Source organism: Mustela erminea, chromosome 7, assembly GCF_009829155.1.
Source record: "Mustela erminea isolate mMusErm1 chromosome 7, mMusErm1.Pri, whole genome shotgun sequence".
NCBI lineage: Eukaryota > Metazoa > Chordata > Mammalia > Carnivora > Mustelidae > Mustela > Mustela erminea.
Window position 1 is genome coordinate 91,935,319 of NC_045620.1, and position 21,119 is coordinate 91,956,437.

At 54.6% G+C, this 21,119-nt stretch overlaps 1 protein-coding gene across 9 annotated transcripts in view; it reads right to left on the reverse strand.

Annotated features, from left to right (window-relative positions):
- Positions 1-1,801: 1,801 nt before the first annotated feature.
- Positions 1,802-21,119, reverse strand: part of DCTN1 (dynactin subunit 1) — a 29,409-nt gene continuing 10,091 nt past the window's right edge. Inside the window, exons 1-32 of one of the 9 annotated variants that reach the window (XM_032352505.1) lie at positions 20,251-20,559; positions 18,318-18,563; positions 17,970-18,048; positions 17,735-17,769; positions 17,016-17,036; positions 14,610-14,627; positions 13,215-13,235; positions 11,779-11,970; positions 11,241-11,438; positions 10,890-11,094; positions 10,735-10,813; positions 10,452-10,611; positions 10,235-10,339; positions 9,867-10,058; positions 9,663-9,779; positions 9,262-9,414; positions 8,496-8,656; positions 8,222-8,390; positions 7,890-7,958; positions 7,596-7,658; positions 7,338-7,487; positions 7,014-7,175; positions 6,800-6,931; positions 6,445-6,570; positions 6,055-6,197; positions 5,608-5,774; positions 4,235-4,249; positions 3,910-4,043; positions 3,603-3,795; positions 3,302-3,381; positions 2,687-2,776; positions 1,802-2,282 (exon numbers count right to left, since the gene is read on the reverse strand). In XM_032352505.1, coding sequence (XP_032208396.1) covers positions 2,145-2,282; positions 2,687-2,776; positions 3,302-3,381; positions 3,603-3,795; positions 3,910-4,043; positions 4,235-4,249; positions 5,608-5,774; positions 6,055-6,197; positions 6,445-6,570; positions 6,800-6,931; positions 7,014-7,175; positions 7,338-7,487; positions 7,596-7,658; positions 7,890-7,958; positions 8,222-8,390; positions 8,496-8,656; positions 9,262-9,414; positions 9,663-9,779; positions 9,867-10,058; positions 10,235-10,339; positions 10,452-10,611; positions 10,735-10,813; positions 10,890-11,094; positions 11,241-11,438; positions 11,779-11,970; positions 13,215-13,235; positions 14,610-14,627; positions 17,016-17,036; positions 17,735-17,769; positions 17,970-18,048; positions 18,318-18,563; positions 20,251-20,283 — 3,846 coding nt within the window. In that variant the 5' untranslated portion in view covers positions 20,284-20,559 and the 3' untranslated portion in view covers positions 1,802-2,144. Of the gene's footprint in view, positions 2,283-2,686; positions 2,777-3,301; positions 3,382-3,602; positions 3,796-3,909; positions 4,044-4,234; positions 4,250-5,607; positions 5,775-6,054; positions 6,198-6,444; positions 6,571-6,799; positions 6,932-7,013; positions 7,176-7,337; positions 7,488-7,595; positions 7,659-7,889; positions 7,959-8,221; positions 8,391-8,495; positions 8,657-9,261; positions 9,415-9,662; positions 9,780-9,866; positions 10,059-10,234; positions 10,340-10,451; positions 10,612-10,734; positions 10,814-10,889; positions 11,095-11,240; positions 11,439-11,778; positions 11,971-13,214; positions 13,236-14,609; positions 14,640-17,015; positions 17,037-17,734; positions 17,770-17,969; positions 18,049-18,317; positions 18,564-20,250; positions 20,560-21,119 lie in introns of those variants that run through there. The other 8 variants (XM_032352510.1, XM_032352508.1, XM_032352507.1 and 5 more) reach the window with 8 other exon arrangements.

The following is a 21,119-nucleotide window of genomic DNA, read 5'->3' on the forward strand; positions in this document are numbered from 1 at the left end:
ACTTGTGGCCTCCCCTGATTTCTAAGCCATCAGTCGCTTGCTCTGCCGTGACCAAGTCCTGCAGGCCAGTGGCCTTCTGTTCACCATACCCCTTCAGGACCTGGGGGGACTACAGGGCATGGGATCTGGCTTTCCCCGTGGCCACGTCATACAATCCCAGCAAGTGAGGGAGAGCAACACTTCACAGGGCGAACTCGGACCACAGAAGACAGAAGACAGGAGGGAGAACAGGCGAATCTGCTCTCCACCCCTCCATCAACCCCAGTGTAACGTTGCAGCCAGGTACTGTGCTTGTGAACGGTCTCTCCAGAGACAGCCCATGTGGGTAGGTGGCTAGCTGTGCTTTGGCGAAGCAATGGGCAACTCATTAAAACAAACCTTGTTTCTTTTCCTTCCCTGCCTAGTTTCCGGCCCTCTTCCTCAGTCACAGTGCTTTGGGACTGCAGTTACTATAAAGCACTACACTTTGGCTTTGCCTCTGGTTCAGTTCTCTAAGTGACCTGGACTAAACCTCATCCTCATCCTACCCCTCATCCAAACCAACCACCACTGACACAACGCATCCCTGAAACTGTATCTCCAATCCAGACTTCCCTGCTAAGCTCCAGACCTCAGCTCCAACTACCCAGGGCCATCTGTACTCATACATTCTTCCAAGCACCTCATATCCATTTCCAAAATGAAATTCACAGCTCTCCTTCCCAAACATGTGCTCTTCTCCCTGTGTTTTGGGGGATGCCGAGATAAAAGACAACCTCTAGGAACTCTCACTCTGTCTACAGTGGGTAACCGAAGTGTTAACTGATGACTGCAATGACTAGAGATGCTTCCCAGTATGAAGCAGTGTTGTGGGTGCAGGCACTGGGAAGAGGAGCAGGCCTGCCGGGCACAGGCCACGGTGCTGGAAGCCAGCACGCGCTCTTTCTTTTAGCCTTCACAGCAACCCTGGGAGGCACCATTCTTCCCATTCTGCCACTGAGAAAGCAAACCAAAGGTTAGAAACCCTGTCAAAGAACAAAGCCACTAAATCCAAGCACACCTGGAAAAAACGTTCACATTCTCTACTCCCTCCAGTACGGAAGCACCCAAGAGGCCACAGAATTGGAGATTTCCTAAGGCGGCAATGCCAGAGCTGTCTTAATAAATGAACAGGATGTCAGCTGAGTAGGGGTGGGGCACGTAGGGGGAGCAGAGGGCAGGAGGGGGCTGGCATTCTGGGCAGCAGAAAGGAGCCTGAGAGAGCACAGGGCGCCAAAGCAACTGCAGGGATTCACTAAGGGAAGACCACAAGGCACACATGGACAAGTAGCTCCGTGAGAGGCTAGAGAGGTGGGCAAGACCCAGAACACACAGATGGCCTTATGTGCACTTCTAGTGAATTTAAAGTATCTCTAGATACTTAGAGAAAAGACTTCAGGATTTTATTTAAATTAGAAATTTTAGTTGGAAGAACCATTTCAGGATTTAAAACAGGGAATAACATGGCCCAGGTTGCATTCTGGGAAGGTCCCTCTGCTGTGAGTGGGAACTGGCTGACAGATGCATGGAGTAGGGTAGCTGACCCTAAGTCCTAGCTCCCCTAACTCCATAAAGAACTTGGGTGCCAAGCACCTGGTCTAGCCCTTTTCCCCTTGTTCACAGTAACTCCATGCACGTGAGTGTTAGGGGCGTGACATCCCACTGGTCTCTACAGAGAGGGACCCTCAAATCTGGCACAGCCAAAGCCTCCTCAGCATCCCTTCTCCTCCACTCCTGCTCTGAACCAAAAGCCCAAGTCCCACTGCCAACACCACACAGAAAGCACTGAAGCAGAAGTTGCTTTAATCAAGGGGTGAAGTCCTCCATCAGGGGGACCTCACTGAACCTTTGGTGGTGGGGTCTCAGCCTACCCCCCACATGCCCTGAGGCCCCTCAGGAAGGAGGGAGCAGCTGAACAGCAAATCCTGGCAGAGGCCAAGGAATGGAAATAGGGGAACCCAAGTCACGGGACAGGGGCAGGGCACTGACAGGTGGAAATAAAGCTGAACAGGGCAGGAACAGCTGTGCACACAGTTCTACAATGGGGACTAGCTGAGGCGGCTGTGCGTCAGGCGGAGTGGCACCAGGAGGGCGGAGGGTAGAAGTGCATGGGGTGGAAGGAGCACTTAGGAGATGAGGCGACCATGAAGCTGGTGCAGCTGCTCCTGGGTCAGCACCAGCCGGTGTCGCTGTCCAAGGCCAGCTGCGCACGAGAAGGTCACTTTGCCCATGTAGACCGTGTCGTCTTGCTGCTCCTCCTTGGCCTGGGAGTTGGCAAGGGGAAGAGGTCCCCAGGTCAGAGGTTCACCTGAGCTGTGTGCCACTGACAGGGACCCTGAGCACTGGGACAAAGGCAGCCCCCATGAGACAGACTTTGGGGCTCCTAGACTATGGTGACCACATATTCCAAATCAGAATTGGGGTCCAGAGTCTATCAAGAGAGTTCTGAGCCTCTCCGGGTGTCAAAAGTCATAGAAGATGTTCAACTGCTAAAATACTGGGATTTCTGGAAGCACTGCAAGCACATCTGAATTGCTTACGAGTAAGACTTGGCCAGTTAACTCAGGATGTGCAGTTGTTTGACCTGAGCCCCCAAAGGCTGCTTCATATTCTGGAGAAGAGGGAAGGACCCACCTGAGGCCTCAATTCTCCTCATTCTCCCTCTTACCCTAAGGAAGGCTGATGAAGGGAAGATGGCAAAGTCAGTGGGGACTGTGGCTCCAGGGCGCTGAGATACGGTCTCCTTAAGGACCTCATCCTGGCAAGGAGGAGAACAAGGATTCATTAAAGCAACAACACCCCCTGCCCAGGCTAGCCCAGAATCTCCCTGGTTTCACAGGGACGCCAGGATCGGGAGGAGCAGGGACCTGTCACCATACTTTTGCTCTCACCTCCAACCCCAACCCCACATCCTTACTTTACAGACACTTATCCTTTAAAGCCTGACTCAGACTCTCAGCCTCTGGGAAGCCACCCCCAACCATTCTACCCCCCAGTGATCTCAGCACTAAAGAATCTGAACCCGAACCCCACGCCCTAAAGATGATCCTAGCTCAACCCAATTTGTTGATGAGAATCTGTCTTCTATTTGCACCAAGACAGTGAGCTTCTGAGACAGGAACCCTGCCTTGCCCTCCACCTCCTCCCCAGTGTGCTGTCTAGCACAGGGCTGGGCCCAGAGGAACTCTGAGAGTGCCCAAGGAAACAAATGTACTAAGGGCTCCAGCAGGGAATGTTATGAAGCAAACTCTGCAGACCAAGGAAGAGTAGGGTCTGAGCTAACCTTGAGTTTCTCGATGGTGTCACTTAAGGACTTGAGCTGAGCCACCTGCTCCAGGAGCTGGGCCGACGGGCTCTTGGCAGCTGTGGGAAAGGCAGGCTAGTGAGGCCCATCAAGGCCCAGTAGACCCTCTCATGGAGCAGGTCCGTAAGAGAATGGCTGAATCAAGCAAACCAAGCACCAAAGCCAGAATGCAATGCTAGGAAGAGGCTCTACCATATGGCACATGCCTGGGTAGGGGTTACAGCCCTGGGGCAAAGGGAGGGGGGTATGTTACTCATTTCATGGGTTGATGGGTTCATACCAGGGCTGGAACGAGTGATATCTACTACGTGGGTGTGTGTGCTCAGTTGATTCAACGTCTCCAACAGCTGGCTGGTCTTACGATACAGCACACCAGCTGCTAGTTCACTGTCAGGGCCCTCGTGAGGTGAGGGGGAGAGCTTTGCCACATGCAGAGGGGGCAGGGCTGCTAAAGATGCCTTCATCTGGGCTCCCTGTGGGGGGAAGAAGAGGAATGGTGGTAAGAAGCAACAGAAGGCCCTGCCATCTATCATCAATGGGGCAGGTGGACTCCATCTGCACCCTAGTCATTCCTGTGACCCCCTCACCTTCAGGATGCTGTTCTCATGCTGGAGCTGGGAGATGTGCAGCCTCATGGCAGAGATCTGCTGAAGCAGCAGTGGTGAGTCCTTCACCAGCCCAGGGCCTGGCACAGATCCTGGAGCCTGCCCAGGGGCACCTCCTGTGTGTACCAAGACCAATGTCATCAGCCCCAAGCGGAGAGGGTGGAAGATGGGCCCCATCCTTGCTCATCCCCTTTCATTATCCACTCCCACCTCCAGTCCTGGTTGCTCCCAAGGGGGGAGTCTTACCCTGCTCCCCCAGACCCACTTCCCACAGCCCTGGCAAACCCCCACCAGGGAGGCTCTCTACCTCGCTGCTGTTCTTCTGTGCTCAGGATAGCCCATGGGGGAGCAGGAAGAGAGGAGAGATGAGTTAGGACTTGGAATTAAGGGGCCACACCGGAGGAATCCTGGACACAATCTACAGCAACACCAGTTCCTAACCCTCACTCCCCCTCCGACAAGAACCTGCCCCTGCTCTCTGCACCTTTAGGAAGAGCAAGTATGTGTGAAAGAGGAGCGAAGCATGAGGAAGAGCCGCAGTGGGGGTACGCACTGGAGGGAGCACTTGGGGCAGGAGGCGTTCCTGCTCCCTGCCTCACATTCCATCTCTAAGAAGGGCAGAGGGATTGCTCCCGAGACCCCAAGATGTCTGTACCCATACTGTTCCACAGCAGCAAAGCTGAAGTTGAAGGTGCAGCTGCATTCCCTGCTCCTTGGGTTCCCCATTATTCTGGGGCAAAAGACGCTCTTTTTTTAGTGGGAAATTTTGTGAATCAGAACCAGTATTGGTTTAGAGAGCCTGTGCTACAACACAATGTGGTAACTCTGGAGACCCCTTGCCCAAGGAACAGGAGCCAACTATACCACACAAGTCCACGGCCAACAAGTCCTCGGTCACCTCCCAAGAACAAGAGGAACCAGTGAGGGGGGCTTTAATGAAAACAAGAACCTAGAGAAGGCCAACTGACAAGATAGGCATCGCAGGGGAGCTCTAGAGATCCTGAGGGCTTCAGGTCAAGGAGCCTATCTTTTGGAAGTAAGAAAGAAACTGAAAAACTACAGGGCAGATGAGAACCAGCACAGCAGTGGACATCCCCTTGGTCCTGGAAAACTAGGGAGACTGGGCTTCAGAACCAGAAAAACTCCAGGTAAAGGGCCCTGACCATACTAAAGACCAAAGAGAGGTCAGAACACAAGTCCCAAGTGGAACTGGGAAAAATAAGCAATGGAAAAGACAGCCATTCCGCAGGATAAAGGCACGTGAACTCAGTAGAGAGAAATACAAAGTGCAAGCAGAAGAGCAATCAAGATCAGGCATCAGGCATGGCTGGATACAGCAGCAAAGTTAGCCTAATCTGCGGCAGGCTGATGCCTGTCTGGGATTTTGGGCTGGCACAGAAAGGCCAGACCCAAAGGGACATCTGTTAGAGTCTAATTGTCGTCGTCATTCTGGGCTCCGGTGACAAGCTGGTAATGCCCCACCTTGATCAGGGGGACTCTGCACATTATCTTCAGGAGAAGTAAAAACTTGGTAAAAAGCTTTCACAGAACAAAACCGGGCAAACACATTCCTGGCTGAACATCCAGGAAGAGGGGGTGAGAAATCAAACTGAGGCCAAGGACAGGAGGGAAGCCATTCAATCTCCTCTGGGCTAACGCTGCCTCTCCCACTGCACTCACCACCAGCAATGCCAGAGACCAGGGTAGCAATACCCGAGGGAGGGGGCCCCCGGAGCCCCTCGATCGTGCGCTTCGACTGGTTGTTCAGCCGCTGCTTTAGTTCTGCCTTCTCTGCCTCTAGCTGGTCAATGTCAGCCTGGAGTGCATCCATCGTTTCCTCAAACTCCCTGTGGAAGACAATCTGGGCTTGGGCAGGGTCCCTTCCCCAGAGCGCCAGCCCTACTTCTCAGTCCTGACAGGGCCTCAGAGTAGCCCTGCTGGTGAGGAGCCAGGAGCAGCACATGCTCCAACTGGGATGACACAATGGGCTTGGCAGTGGGGAAGGAAAATGGAATCTCCCCTGAGGAGAGTCTCACTCGGAGAGGGCCTGGGGAATGGGGGGGTTAGGAGGGAGAGCGGCTGGCAGGAAGGAGTGGAACAAGCAGGGACGCAGGGAAAGTGCCTGACTTCTCCTTCTTCCGCAGCAGTGCCTGCGTCTCCTCCAGCCGAGTCTGGACTTTCTCGATGCGCTCGTCTGCATCCTTGGCAGCACTGTCCAGCTTCTTCTCCAGGAGACTTAGCCGCACATTGGCTTCACTCAGCTCCTCCCCCTGGACAAGGACAGAGAGTGTCTAGTTCCCTTACATCCTCTCATGGGCCCCAGGGACCTGGGACAGACCACGAACCAGAAAGCTCCAAAGGGCCCCCAGGGTGCTCTCCCCACTGATCACAGGTGCCACTTCTCCCCTCAACCCCCAACCAGTTTCAGTCCCAGGAGATCCCTAACACTCGAAGCTGTCCTGTACCTCAGCAGTATTTCCCGGCCCCGCAGATCCTGAGCCTACCCTCCACCCTCACCTTGATTTTCAATGACTTCTTCAACTCCTTGATAACTGTCTCTCGATCTTCAAGCTTCAAGCCCAGGCCTTCAGCATCGGTGATTTCTGCACGAAGGGCTGCAGCCCTCAGCTCAACTGGGGGAGGCTAGGGGTCAGGTGGGAGCAGAAGGCAGAAATGGGGAGAGGAGGTCACCAATGTGCTCCTCCCAGAGAGAGCTGGGCATAGGGAAAGCCTTGCCTTCCAAGCAGGGTGGTGCTCTCCAGATTCCCTTCTCCCACCTTCTCCCTTCTCCCAGCCCTCCCCCACCAGCAGCAACTCTGTAAGTCTGGCTCCTCTGGGGTCCTCGAGCACCTCCAAAGAGCTCCCTACCCACCTTGCTGGGGGGCCGCTCTGCATCATACTCGCCCTCCTGCATGGCTGTGGCCAGTTTGTTCATGGTACTGATGAGGATGTTGCTCGACTGCCGCAGACACTCATAGGGGCTGCTAGAAGGGGTCCCGTAGATCTGCAGTAGCAAGGGCAGCAGTGAAAATCCCATACTGGCCCCAGGACTTTGCCACCACCTCTGACCAGCCACCCCGGCCCACCTGCTCGCTTGCTTTGAAAGCCAGCTCCTCCAGCGCAGCCACAGGCAGTCCCTCATTCTCTGCAAGTGGGGCAATGAGCTGGGCGGCAGCAGCTGCCACCTCCTGCAGCACGGCCACCACCCACGTCAAGTGTTTCCTGCAGTCTAGGAGTGTGTCCGACACCTGTGCGAGAGTTCAGAGTCAGGAGCCCACCCCAGGTCCCGTGCCAGAGCTCCCAGCTACCTCTAGACCATTCTTTTTCCCTGACCAGATGCAGACCTCAACACTCTAGGCCCCTCCTGCTTCTACTCAGCTTCCTTTCCTTCCCCCTTCGCTGCCCTAAACCTGTGCTCCAAAGGCCAGTGCAGCTGGAATCCCAGGAGCATCTGTCCCTGGCATTCGCCTTCGGATCTTCTTGCAGAACTGGCGGATGTCACTGCACGATGTCTCCAGGTCCCGGAGCAGAAGGGCAATATCTGAAGCCTCCTGGCCACCCTACTCAGGGAACAGGAAATAGGGAACCAAGACAGCATTAGGGCTGGAGGTGAGCAGGTGGGAACTAATGAAGAAAAGGAAGTGAAAAAGACCTGGCTGTGCTCTCACCTGCAAGAAGGCACGCAGCCGTCCCACCTCCACACTCATGCAGTCCAGGGCACTCTGGGTGAACTGTGAGGACAGACGCGTGTGGTTGTCAGCCCCCAACAGGAGCCCTTCTGCTCCATCGCTATTTCTAACAAGTCCCTCCTCTCCACCAACAAAGGTGTCGGTTCTCTGGCTTCCCTGATATGACTGGTCCAGTCTTATGGGACACCTGACACCTAAGGGCCAGGTCTCTTGACCTGATGTCCCCCACTGCTGACCTCTACAGGGGCTCAAGCACTGGCCCAGACACCTCACCTTAATGTGGTCAGCCAGCTGCATGGTACTGTCCTCGGGCTGTTCAGCAAGATGGATACTATACAGATGCTGAGGAGAAATGACAAACAGACCGCTTTCAGACCTTGGAAGGATGGAGAATTCTCCCCAAACTGTCCCAGTCACCACAGGACTCCAGAGGTATAAGAGAATCTGAGACCCCAAGGAGCTGCATCCTCGGGCAAGTCTGTTTAGGAGCAAGCCAAACCTTAAGCAGCCAGTCTAGGAAATACAGCCTTGGCCACACTGGCAACAGCCTCAGCAGAAGAAACCTTCCCTCCCTGCTGTGCCAAGCCTGAATTCTCGCCCCAGACCTGGTAGTACTTGATGGCCTTGGTGAGAGGCTCTACGTTGACAGTCTCGTCCAGTTGATCCTTGTGTAATAGCTCAATGAGGAAATCCAAGGAGCGTTCATGGGCACTCATCTCAGGGTAGAGGCTGCCAACCTTCTTATACACGTCCACGCTGCACTGAGAGAGGGCGCTGGAGACCAGAAAAGGGTCCTCTGAGGCCAAGACCTGCCAGGAACTCTCAGTTCCATCCAATCTTGGCTGTGTGGTCCCGGGGCAGGGGCCGGGGGTCACTTACTGCTCGTAGCGGTGGAGCGTGGCCTGCAACAGACTCAGCGAGTACACCAGCCCAGCAGCAAAGCTCAGCTGCTCCCCTGCAGCTCCTCGGAGCCCGGGCCGCTCTGAACAGTTTTCGCTTAGTTCAAACTTCTCCTGGGCCTGCTTCCGGATAAGCTCTGCCTGTGGGAAGAAGCACCAGGGACCCGGGGCTCAGAGCAGAGGATGGAGAACAGACTCAGGAACACAGGACACAAAACTGAGCAACTAGGCGGGAGGGTGGGTGGGGGGATAACGCATGGGCACATGGTGGGGAGGAAAGCAGAAACAGCTCTTAGGTGGGCAAGGGAGTCTCACCGAGGGAAAGGATAATGATGTCATTACCGGAGGTTGTGAGGATTTGGGATGTGGAGATGAAAGGGTAGTGAACCAGTGGGGCTAAGCTCTTTCCTGCCTTAAAGCTACTGCGCCCACTACCCTTTCACCTGAATCCTATCCTGACGGTCGTCCCCCACACTAGCTCCTAGTCACCTTCTGGGTCTCAGTTCCAATGTTCTTCCTTTGGTGCCACCCTTCCACCTGAATCAGAGCCCCAGCAGCGCTGTCTCAGAGAAGCCGCCTGCCCTTCACAGCCCAGCGTCTGTAATGTGCTTGCATCTGCGACTTGGCCCACTGCATTCATTCCTCCACCACAAGATAAACTCTGTGAGCAAGGACACTGACTGCTATCTTCACTCAGCATCCTCTGGGCCTGCTACACAGCAAGTGATTAGATGGACCAGCCATACCTTGCAAATGAGACGAGGCATGAGCAGCAGCACCAGGACGCAGTCATGGTCCCCACCCGGCCGAAGAAAGCTGTCAGGCATGAAGGCCGTCAGCAGGGACATGTGCCGGTTGGCCTGGGCCACCTCCATCTGCCTCAATTCCATCTCAATTGCCTGTGAGGTGGACAGGAAGGTGGGTTCTCAGCCAGGCTGAAGAGAGCCTCAGAACTATCATGCCTCATTCCACCAGGCCCCCTGCTTCTGGGACAAGCCCTAGCAAGGAGTCTTCCAGACCACCATGCAAAGCATCCACCCCCCTCCAGCCACGTGAAGTCCAGAACCCCACGCCAGATCAGCCTATAGCCACAGCCAGTCTGGATGCCCCAACACTTCCCACTCTCTGGCCTATCCACTCCCCTGACCTTGGCATGAGCCTTAGTCTCAGCAAACTTGATTTTGAAGTCAAAAGTCTCTGGGGGTGGCTGCTGCTGCCTCTCCACAGATGCTTCTTGCTGGTTTGTCAGTTCCCGATTCACATCCTAGGAGAGAGAGAGACAATGAGGCACAGCTGGGTCACCAGGGAGCCCGAGGTGACTGTGGGTGAACAACAGGGGGTACACAGGCACCTGAAGGTGGGCGGTCAGCTGGCGGTACTTCTTTATGGTTTGCTGGTAGTCTGCGACTGTCTCCTGGGCTGCCTCCACACGCTTCTGGGCCTCCCGGACCCGCGCGCCCGCCATGTCCAGCTGCTCTCGCAGCTCCAGCTCTGTCTCGCGTGCATTCTCCTGCAGCTCATCGTTCATCTCATTCATCGCTTCCTGGGAGGCCACAAGGCAGTAGGCGCAAAGGAAAGGCAGAGTCAGGGTGGCAGGTCAGGGTGGGCCACTCACCACACAGCCTGCTCAAAGGTCAGAGGTCATATCAGTCCCTCTTTCAGCAAGTGCCTTCCAAATACCCTTTACCAGGGCGGGAAGTCAGGGGTCTATTCTCTTACCAAGTCTCCCACGGTCTCTCTCAACTCTCGTACTTTCTCTTCTAGATTCAGGTTCCGGTCTGTTAGCATCTCCACCATCTCCTCGGCACCCAGAGCAGCATCCACCTGTGTTACAAGGAGGGAACAGGGGGAAGAGCTGCTGAAAGACACCAAGAAAGAGGAGGCACTGGCCTTTGAAGAGAGGGGTCCCCTGGGTGAGGGCCTGGGCTCCCCAGACCTGCTCCTTGAGCTCATCGATGGTGCTCTCTGCCTGGCTCAGCTCCTCCTGCAGACGCTCCCGCTGTTGCCTCACAATTTCCAGCTCTTGGTTCTTCTTCTCCATGAGCTTCTGGAGTTTCACATGCTCTTGCTTCTCGGAGGAAGAAAGATCCCGCATCCTGTGGAGAAGCAGGGAGGGAGAAGGGAGGAAGAGCTGTGTCCGAGGCACTGGCCATGGGCACTCTCTCGTGCATCTAGAGAAAGGAGAGCGAGCCTGGAGCCAAGCAGGGCGGGGTCCCTACCTCACCAGGGCGTCCTTCAGGCGGGCGTTCTGCTCCTCGAGCTGCTTTAGCTGATAACTGGACGCTGCCCCATCTGAGCCTGGGGAAGACCATTAACACTCTCAGACATGGTTCCAACCCCACCATCTGGCCCCCATCAGCTCCTGGCCCCTTACCCTTCTCTTCTATCTCAGCTTTGAGGATCTCTAAGTCAGTGGTAAGCTCATCCACACGTTCCTTCAATGCCTCCACCTCCTGCTGCAGGGACTCGGCCCGCTCTTCGGCCATCTCCTTGTCCAGAGTGGCCATTTCAATGGCATCGGCAGTATCAGCCATCTCCTCCATGTAGCGTTCCTTTGCCTCCAGGGCCTCCTTGGCTTCCTGAGGAGGGGTGGAGTTTGGAGGGAGTACCAGCGAGGGACACTTCATGTACCCTTTCTCACAGGATATTCCAGGCTCCAGCCTACTGTCCGGTGCACCAGCTTGGGTCCCAAGCTCCCCAGCCACCTCTTCCCACGAAGTCCCACCTTCCGCGCCTCCTTGAGGCGTCGCTGCAGGTCCGCCTGCTGCTCCTGCATCTTGCTCTTCCATTCTTGCACCTGCTCCAGCTGGATCTTATGTTTCTCCAGCTCTTTTAGTTTCGCCTTGTCTTCCGCCCGTTTCAACCGCAGGGTCTCCAGTTTCTCCTCCAGGTCCCGCACCTGGGCTCTCAGCCCCTCCTCCTCCTGCAAAGGAGAGACCCCTCAGTAGGTACACAGCTTCCCCCTTCTCCCCACCAAGGCTGAGCTGGAGCAAAAGCACAGGAATGTATGCAAACATCTTTCCAGCCCCAGGTCAAAAGCAAAAGTGGCCTACAAACATCTGAGAAAGGAAGCTCCAGAAGGGAAAAGTGTGGAAAAGGGCAGAAAAGAAAAGGTAGCTGAGTCAATGGCAGAACCATATGCTGTGTCCCCACCCTTCAGACCCAAATTCTGAGTCTCCCCCAACCTCTGGAAACTTCTAAGATCCTGCCTGGGATCAAAGGCCCTCCATGTCTTAGTTCTTCATTCCAACCCCAGTCCTTACCTTGGAGGGGGAAGGTAGTGGAGGTGCTGCTCCAGGAGAGGTGAGAGCCGGCGTGGGGATGATGGGTGCCGCCAGCGGCGTCTGAGCCGGGGTGCTGGGCTCACTGCTGCTCAGCTCACCTGCTGATGCTGAGCCAGAGGGGCCCAGGGAGCTACAGGCCCCAGCCACCCCAGTACTGGCCGGGCGGGTGGGCTATTCAGAAAGGGCAGGGGCAAGCCAGGAAAAGAACGGGGGTGGGGGGGGCGGTGAGAAGATATGAGAATCCGCCAAGGGAAGGAGACAGAGAAGGAAAGAGGCAGTGAGAGAGTATCAAAGCACAGTGAGAACAGAGAAGCAGAGTGAAGGGGAAAGGAAAAATGACACAGAGTCAGAGATAGTGACAAAGGACGGGGGAGGCAGGAGGCGGGCAGAGGAGAGAGGGAGGAAGTGATAGAAGACTTAAGATTATAATGCTTCTCCCTTGGCACTGACCCCACATTCCTCCCAGTTCTGGCACTACCCCCTTAGAGCAGAATTCCTTACTCCCCAGTCCTCCCTTCTGTGACCCAGTTGGGATCATTATAGCAATTTCTTAATACTCCCAGTTCTACTGTTGTTCTGGGCCTGTACCCTCCTCCCCCAGGAAGAAAAAGTGCCTCAATGTCATTCCCAGAGCAAAAGAACAAATTGCAGTTTGTTCTCTAACTTTCATATTCCCAGAGAAGGCTGGGCTAGAAGTGGGGGTACCAAGTTCTATATGCCACTCTTTGGGAGTTGAGGTGATTCTCCCTCCCTTGATCTACTTTAGGGGACCCTTCAGGTAAAAGGGCCAGAGTGAAAGTTGTACTCCTAGGATCCCCTCTGAAACATGGTCAGTAGTGCCAACCTTCTGTCATCTCCCTCCCACAAGACAAAGGGGCTCTAACCAGGCAACATTCCCAGGGCCCCGTGGGGCTGGGGCAGAGCTCCCTGGACCCCCAGGCCCAGTAGCAGACAGGCCTGCCCAGTGCTCTCTCTTGCAGTACTGAGCCCTCAAGTTCTCCTGATGGGCTGACACTCAGAATTCATATGCTAGCCACAGATAACCCCAGGTCCTTATCCCCTGACACTGACAAGTTCTTCTTCACCTTTCTTCTAACTTCTACCCCTACTCACGCACCAAAAAACTAGTCAAAATGCCCTTCTTCAAGAAAGCCGGCCCTGACTGACCACAACCACTCTCATTTCCTATCTGCATTCAGGCTACTGGCTCAAATAACCTCCTAAGAGTCAGAAGTCATTTTCCCAGGAGAGGCCTGTCACCACCCGAAGTCCCCTTACTCCCCCGAAAAAGAGAACCCAGGATGCACTGCGACCACCTTTAACTTGTTCACACACATGCCCACACACAAGCACATGCCTGAAATGTGAGTCTACACTCAGCAGTGGCATGTACAGAGGCCTTTTTTTTTTCTCACCTTGGGCCGCCGAGTTGTGGTCTGGACAGGCAACAGGAGCCAGAGGAGGAGGAGGAGGAGTCAGGAAAGAAAGGATAATGGCAGAAAGACAGACAGCAGAAAGGACAGCAATGAGAGCAGAAGAAGTACCAGGAATGGGAATACAGTTAGCTGCCTCCCCACTCCCATCCCCACCCCATCCCCTTTTCCCTCCAGTGAATCACCTTCGTTCTACTCCAGGACCTCAGAATCCTATTCTCCATTGGTTCCTTGCCCCATTTATGCCCAACCCCTGCAGACCTCACCCCTTCAAGTACCCTGAAAGTCCCAGAAATCCCCATCTCCTAGGCTGAGCCACAGGAGACCAAAGGCAGCAGCTGGTGGAGGTCCCCAGAGACCGTCCTTCTGGCACTCCAGCCCAGAGCCAGAGGCCCCGCCCACCCACCACTCCCAAGGACTTTCCCAGGTCAGCCCCTTCCTTCAACTGCCAGACTGCACAGAAGACCCCCTACTAATACCATGTGACCAGAATGATGCTAGAAGCCCAGAAGTGAGTGATATGACCCCAGCAGGGGGGTGCTCAGGCCCCTTAGGCAAAACAGCGCTGCTGTCTTCCCCTCCCCCAGGACCAGATCCAGCAGCAGTCCCCATCCCTAGGGCAAAGGGCTCAGGTGTCAGGACCATGAATACTGCATTAACCAGAACCCAGAGCTCAGCAAAGTAACCCCACCCAGCTGCAAGAAAGGACGTGGGGGTAGGGAGCAGCTAGAGAAACTAGTGCCCTAAACAAAAATAGATGATTAATCCCAAATTCCAAATTGTATTCCTGCTACCCAGTATCTTACAGCCGAACAGCAAAAACAGATTTGGATTAGACCCTACCTCTAGAAGACACTGAGTCTAAAGAAACCAAACCCCACCCCTCCTACCCTGAGCTGAGCCTCCATAGTTGTGGGTCAAAAACTACTCTAGGGTCCCCATCCCACCCTGGAAAAGCCCTTTAATACAAACCCTGGTGGAGAAGGGATGCCGAGAGTACAACCAAGAGGCATCCTAGCAAAGGATAAGGGTGAGGTAGGCCTGCTAGAGGCATGGAGACACCGGGACCTGCTTCCCCATATCATCTCACAGGAAACTCCCAAAGCCAGTTTGCAGCAAAACCTGCCTGAAGCCCAAGGCTGTGAGGCCACTGGGTACAAGGCCCAGAACACACAGTCAGAGCCCAAAGCAGAGAACAAATGCCCAGGATGTGGGCCATGGCAATGACACACACCTCTCCCTCCCCCTCCACATCCCTCCCCTCCTCCCCCAACCAGGTAGACAGATGAAGTCAATCAGCCCCCACCCCCACCCCAGCAGCCTGCTGCCACCATCGCCCTGGCAACCCGGCAGCAGGACCAGAGCAAGCAAGAGTACCTTTCGGGCTGTCGGTGCCTGTCTCATCATTGCAGAAAACCAAAGAAAGCCAGGAGAGGAAAGAGAAGGAGGGACAGAGGAGGATGGACAAACACACAGAGGAAGGACAGACGAAGGGAGGGAGGGAAAGAGACCGAACAGAGGGAAAGGCGGCGGAGACAGGAGATTAGTGCATCAAATCCCAACAATGCAGCCTCAGCTTCCCGGCAGGCCGGCTTCCCGGCCCGCAAAATGGCTGTGGCTCAGTCGCAGAAGCCCCCGCAGGTGCGCAGTGGGACAGCCAGGCTCCGGCAGGCGGCAGGCACCGGAGAGGAGCCCGGCCCAGTTCACCAGCTAAGGCTGATGGCAGCCTCAGTGGCCGCAGCACCAGCTCCACCTGACGTCATGCACCCACCCTCCTCTGATCTGTGGGGGTGGAGCCACTGCTCCTTGGTCTCCTAGCAACTGCCGGGCTCTGCTGGCTCCTCCTCCTCCACATGACTGGACAAAGTCCGGCGCAGAACCCGCCCTGCTTCTGCCTCCGTGGAACAGGTTCTGACTCCTCCCTCCCCTTCCCTCCTCCCACCCCCATCCCCAAGAGTCTGTTCCAAAAAACTGGGCTAGGGACCATCGCAGAAATGGTACTCTCGGGCTGAGGCATGACGGCAGGGGCACAGAGCCTCACTGCTCCACCAGCCCCTCTCAGACACTCCTCTCTGTCCACAGCCCCATTAACTCCACTTGTCTCTTATACACAAGGACAACGCCCTTAGGGTTGGTCTCTCCTGAGGCACAGGCACCCAGAATACCCCTTCTGTGACAGCATCGGCTCTGAGGGGCATACAATGACAATAAGAAACCCCAGGAAACACTCAGCAGCAGCTCTAATAATGACTGTTTCGCTCCTCTCCCAAACCTCCCCTGGTTACAGGCAGGTTAAAGCCTGTCTCTAAAGACCTTCCAGAAGGGACTGGGCACCTTGCAGAGACATCTGGATTCTCTTCTGCCCTCCCCCTCAAAGTTCCTTTTGTTGTTGTTGTTGTTCTGGTGCTAGCCCCCTGTTCCCCCCGGGGGGTGAGAGCAGTGCCCTGGACTAGGTGTTCTGCTGTGCAAGAACCACTGGAGATGACGACCTGGCTGGGGACTTGACTATTTGACTGACACTTTGTACAGGAGCAAGGAAGGCAGCCTAGGCTGGGCTTTGCCACATTTCCCCAGGCAGACGCCAAAACCCCACTTTCAGACACAGCTCAGGCCCTGTCCAGGGTCAGGTCCCCCTGTGGTGAGAAGTCCTCCATGGATATCAGACTGCAGGTCCATGCTCTTCTCTATGCAGGGGCCTGAGGCAAGACTGGGAGCCCCAACCAGAAGACAATAACCCTGGGAAAAGCCCAAGTTTCTATAACCTTGTAATGGGCTCAGCACCCTTCTACAGCATTATTTTCCTTCTCATACCCCCACTCCCACCCAAGCCAGGACCTCAAGGCAAGCACCAGAATGTGGTCTTTTCCATGACAAGACTCCAGAGTGAGGACCCATCAACAACCAGGAGTGGAAAAGAGGTTTTCCTCTCCCCACTCACTGGCCCAATCCAGTAACTCTTCATGCAGGTCAGAAGGGCCTGAGACAGCTGGCAACAAGGAAGTCACAGAACCACACATATGGCACAGGACATACAGGTCAGACAGGCACATGCAACTCAGAGATAGCTTGGGCACAGGCCCAAGACACGGGCTGGTGTGAGGAAGTGGTCACGGCAGTGACTTCAAAGTTTAAAAAGAGTCTGGGGGTGGCAGAGTTGAGCCCCACACAATGATGGTTGATGGAAGGCCGCAAGGGGTGGGAGGCGGCCGCAAGTGCAGCACCAGAGGCAGGAAGAGGTAGGGAAAGACTGACAGAGCAGAGTGAGGGTGGGCATCCATAGCTAGCGCCCGCCCAGAAACAGACACACGGACACTCAGGCCTTCTAACTCATGACTGTTCTTCCTGTGCTCTGCTCCCTGGCCTCCTGCTCCTTGCCCAATCATCTCGTTTGGTACTTTCTCCACTCCCAACCTCCGTGTTTCCTCCCACTGCCCCCAAACTCAGACTGAAACCGAGTGTAACCCAGTAAATGCCCTACTCCATGCTACTGCTTTACATTTACAGTCGAATGTCTGGAGTCTCTGACTAGAAGTCCTAAGGCAGTGGGGAGGGGGACAAGTAGGTGCGCGGTCATCTCCAATGAGCACCACCTGAGCCTGGACACTAAGCCTGATATCCTTGCATCCCTCAAAGGCACCCTTAAAGCCAAGGCCGCCATTTCCTCTGGCCATCCCAGCCCCAAGGTCACACAAACATGCATGCAGCAGCCCAAGGACATGCAGGACAGCTGGGGAGGGGGCTCATGGCCCTCACCCACCCAGGCACAAATAGTAAACACACCACCTTCTTAGGCTTCAGTCCCCGCTGCATGAGGAGTAGGAAAGGGGAGAGTTAGAGAACAGACATCACAGTGTGCAAGCTGGCCAGACATCCTGGGGGAGGTGTTGAGACCAACTCAGGTACATGTAAGTAAAAGGGAGAGTCAGGTCACTACCAACTCCTGGGTAAGTGAGATCCCTGAAGGATCAGCTTCCAGGATGTCCACACCCTGATCCAGAGAAGCTGGAGGGTCTGAATCCCACCACACATACCCTGTGCAGAGCAGCGGAGAATTAGAACAGGGCCTCTGCATACAGCCTAAAACAGGCAGCAGTGGGGCTGGCTCCTTATCATTCACTTGTGAGCAGGACGAGTGCTCACAAAACTTCTTCTTCTAGTTTTCACCTTACCCCTACCCTCTGACCTTTAACAGCCTTGGGTACCAAAAGGTAGGAAGCTGGCAATAGCACTACTAGGGTCAGACCTGTCTTTCCTGTCACCCCTAGCCTTGGCCCCATTTGACCCTAAACGTCTGGGCCCTAACAGTTCTTCCCTGCTACCACCTTTATTCTATCCCTAAAGCAGCAACTCACACCCAGAAAGCTTCCTTCTCAAGGACGTTGGAGACAGGAAGGCTTAACTCCATTTACTCACCTACTATTTCTACCTGCCTAAGAGTGGTCTCTCTCCTCTTTCTCCTTCCCCTCTCTCTCTTACTCTCCACTCCATCCCCAACCACTCACCAGTTTGCTGGTCTTTGCAGTTGAGTCCGTTCCCTCTGTAGAAAGCAAGCAGAAATGAATTGTGTGTTTGTATAGAGGGGTGGGGGCAGAGACCATCCTGGTGGGGTAGAAGAGATGTAACAAGGGAATATGGTAGTGATGGAAAAATCTCATGAACCACTGTGGCCCTGTATTCTGGGCAGAAGTCCTGTGGACTTCTGGATGTGGGAAGGCAACTTAACTGAGTGGCTGTTACCTCTTTTGAGGACCTTGGAGGCAGAAGAATCTGGTGTCTCTGGGGAAGTAGTATCTGCTCCATCTTCAAATACCTGGATCTGAAGCCAGAGAACAGACTCAATATAGTCAGATCAAGGATGGCTGTGATCTGCCCCCACCCCACACCCCAAGCAAGCCTGGGGTACAGGGCAGCTTCCATAAGGATGGACATAAGGAGGGATGACCAATATTCCCTCCCCTGCTACCTCCCACTCTCTCAACCAGAGATGTACACTCATGCCCAGGAAAAGGGAGCCCCACACAAAAGCTGCACAAGCGACAGAGCATGTGCACACACACACACACACTCGAAACAGGGTAGCGGTACCTGGGACTGACGCACAAAGATGCCGTGCCCTTCATCACAAGTGAAGTACTTCCTGCCTTGGACAGTTCCATCATTCTTGCCCTTTGCTTCATCCAGGATCACGCCGACCCATTTGCCAGTGGCAAAGAGTGTGGCTCCGACATAGGCCACAGTGCCTCGGTGGCCTTTTCCAATCACCTCCACCCGGGAGCCCACTCGCAGAGGCCGGGCACTTGCCTCTGCACTCATTCTGCTGCCACTGGATGTCTGAAAGAAAGACACGTGCAAGCATATGCAATTAAAGGCCTCAGGTCAAGGGTAGCAGCCTAATGCACCAGAAAGGCCTTAGTCAGGATCCTGGATTGAAAAAGGACAAGAAGTCACTTCCCTGAACCCCACTTTCAGGGTGAAGTGGGTCCCAAATTCCCTTCTGAAAAGTACTGGTGATGTTCTAAGACTCCTCCAAACTCCTTTGGAATCTGCTACCATTTTTTTAAGAGTTTATATTTAAATTTTATAACAAATCATTCAATGACAGAACTGTGAATGTCAGTGTCTCAGGAGCACTGCCCCCAAGGAGGGAAATGAAGCTCAAGCGAATAACTCAATTGAGACCGGGCTCTCCAAAACCCAGTGCCCTGACTCAGGTGCTTAAGCTGAGAAGACAGGTGACTCATGGGTGACCCCACAGGATCCTATTCTACTCCCACTGCTGTCTGTCTTCCCTGTGGTCAACCAGCTCTCTTAGGCCTCTCTCTTTCAAAGGTACACAACTGTGCCTCCTTCCAGCCCTTAAGTCACCATCACTCCTTCCAGACCCGACTCCCCCCACCCCATCCACATACCCACCATGACATTCCTAGATGTCTCACTGAAGCCCATTCAACCATTTAGTTCCCTTCCTCCCGGCCTGCGCCCTGTCCTAGCAACTCTACCCCAAACTCTAGAGATCCTTCCCCCACATTGTGTTGCTATAAAAAGAAAAACAAAGGCCAGGTAAATCTGGTACCTCAGATCTGACCTACACTGTCCCCTAGACTCTGCTCAGTGGTCCAAATGGGTGGCTATCATCCCATGGATCGACAAAGCAAAGGAATAGACTAAACATTGTCCTTTGGAAGTTCTCAGCTTCTGACACACCCGTGATGACAGGATACAACCTGAAATTAGGTTTCCAAAGAGGGCCATGGTTTAGAAGAAAATCACACCTAAGCCATTTTTAGCAATAGCAGCTCCATGAGCCAGGGGCCTTATAGCAAAGAGATGAATGAGGCATGAGAAAGTAACTCCCTGGTTCTGAAGATTCCACAGGGCTCCCTCCGATGCTCCCACTTGGCTTCAGAAGGGAGCCCTGCTAGAGCCTGTCACTCCCCAAATCCCTTCCCCTAAGAGCTCATCCGGGAAGATAGGGCTATAGCTCCCAGGGGCTTCAGGACCCCAAATCACACCTGGGACAGTAGGGTTGCTCTCACGGATCTCACAATTAAAAAAAACTGACAGTGACATCAGGACTAGCCCCAAACTAAAGAGACTCCCTCAACCTCCCAACCCTAATAAGCCTCTCAAAACCAGGGGACACAATAGTGGGTACAGATTCAATCTCAACCAGAAGAGAGAGAAAGCAAGTGACAAACAACAGAGCAGCTCTGAAGAAAGGCGTCACTGTAAGGCCATTCTAACCCACCAACCCCACCGAGAGTCCCCAGCATAGTCCAATCCCCTCAGGAACCTCTAGCCAGAGGTCCAGTTAGAGTCAAAGGTCAGGCTTTGCCAGTCCCCACTGAAGGCCCAACACTGGGAGAGGAGGCCGGTCCAGCCTCACACCATCAGTCCCTGCTGCGAGTGGCCCCAGCCTAGCTCCAGCCTGTCTCCCCAGCCCCCACAGCAGTGTCCACAGGCACCCAGGCCTTCTCCAGCAGCCCTCCCAGGGCCATCCCAGATAAGGACCACTTACCCGGCTGTACATATGCCTCTTGCTCTGGGCCATGTTGCTCACCCGGCCTCTACCCCCTCCCCCAGCGGGCCAAAGACAGAGAGAAAAGGCAGAAACCTAGGCAGGAGGGTCAGGGCTCCAGGCCCTCATGGACAGACACAGAAGCCGTCAGGCACGGCCCTCCCCAGTCCATGGACCTCACTCGGTGGCCTACCGGGGTAGGGATGGGGGCAGAGATGGGGGCTGAGGAGCAAGTCCTCTCTGCTGCCTGATGATTCCTGAACCCAGAGACACCGAATCCTGCTTGCCAGCTGATGAGTCTCACTCTGCGCTAGTGCTGCTCTAGACTTGTCAGGAACCGTGTTAGCCTCTGGGTCCTAGTGCCCCCCTGCTTCACCTGGGCCAGACAAGCAAGGCTGGGACTTGCTGGGGCTCCGCCCACACCACAGACCCTCAGCAATCACCTCTAGAGTAAACTGTAAGTGTTCAGGGCTGGGAGCACAGCCCTGACTGTCCTAGTCTGCACCCCTCAGCATCACTGCTGCCACCCCCAACACCTCCCCCAACAACGTGCCTCAGCAGGGCCACAAGCAACAAGGGACACTTCAAGATCAGCTCCCTACCCGCCTCCATGCAGCCAAAGTAAGGGTCTCATACACCCCTTTCTAGGGCTCGTCTTTCTCCCTCCTTCTTCTAAACTCTAGACTCAGGGTCCAAACCCATGTAATTAGTCTGGATTTCAATTTCACACACTTGACCAAAGCAGCCAGACCCAGCACACCACACAGCAAAGGAAGGGCAGTAATGGAGGTAACTTCATACAGCAAAGCAAGTCAAGTACCTACCTTCTCCTCCACACTGGCAAAGGTTGCCAGACTCTTTCTCCCTTC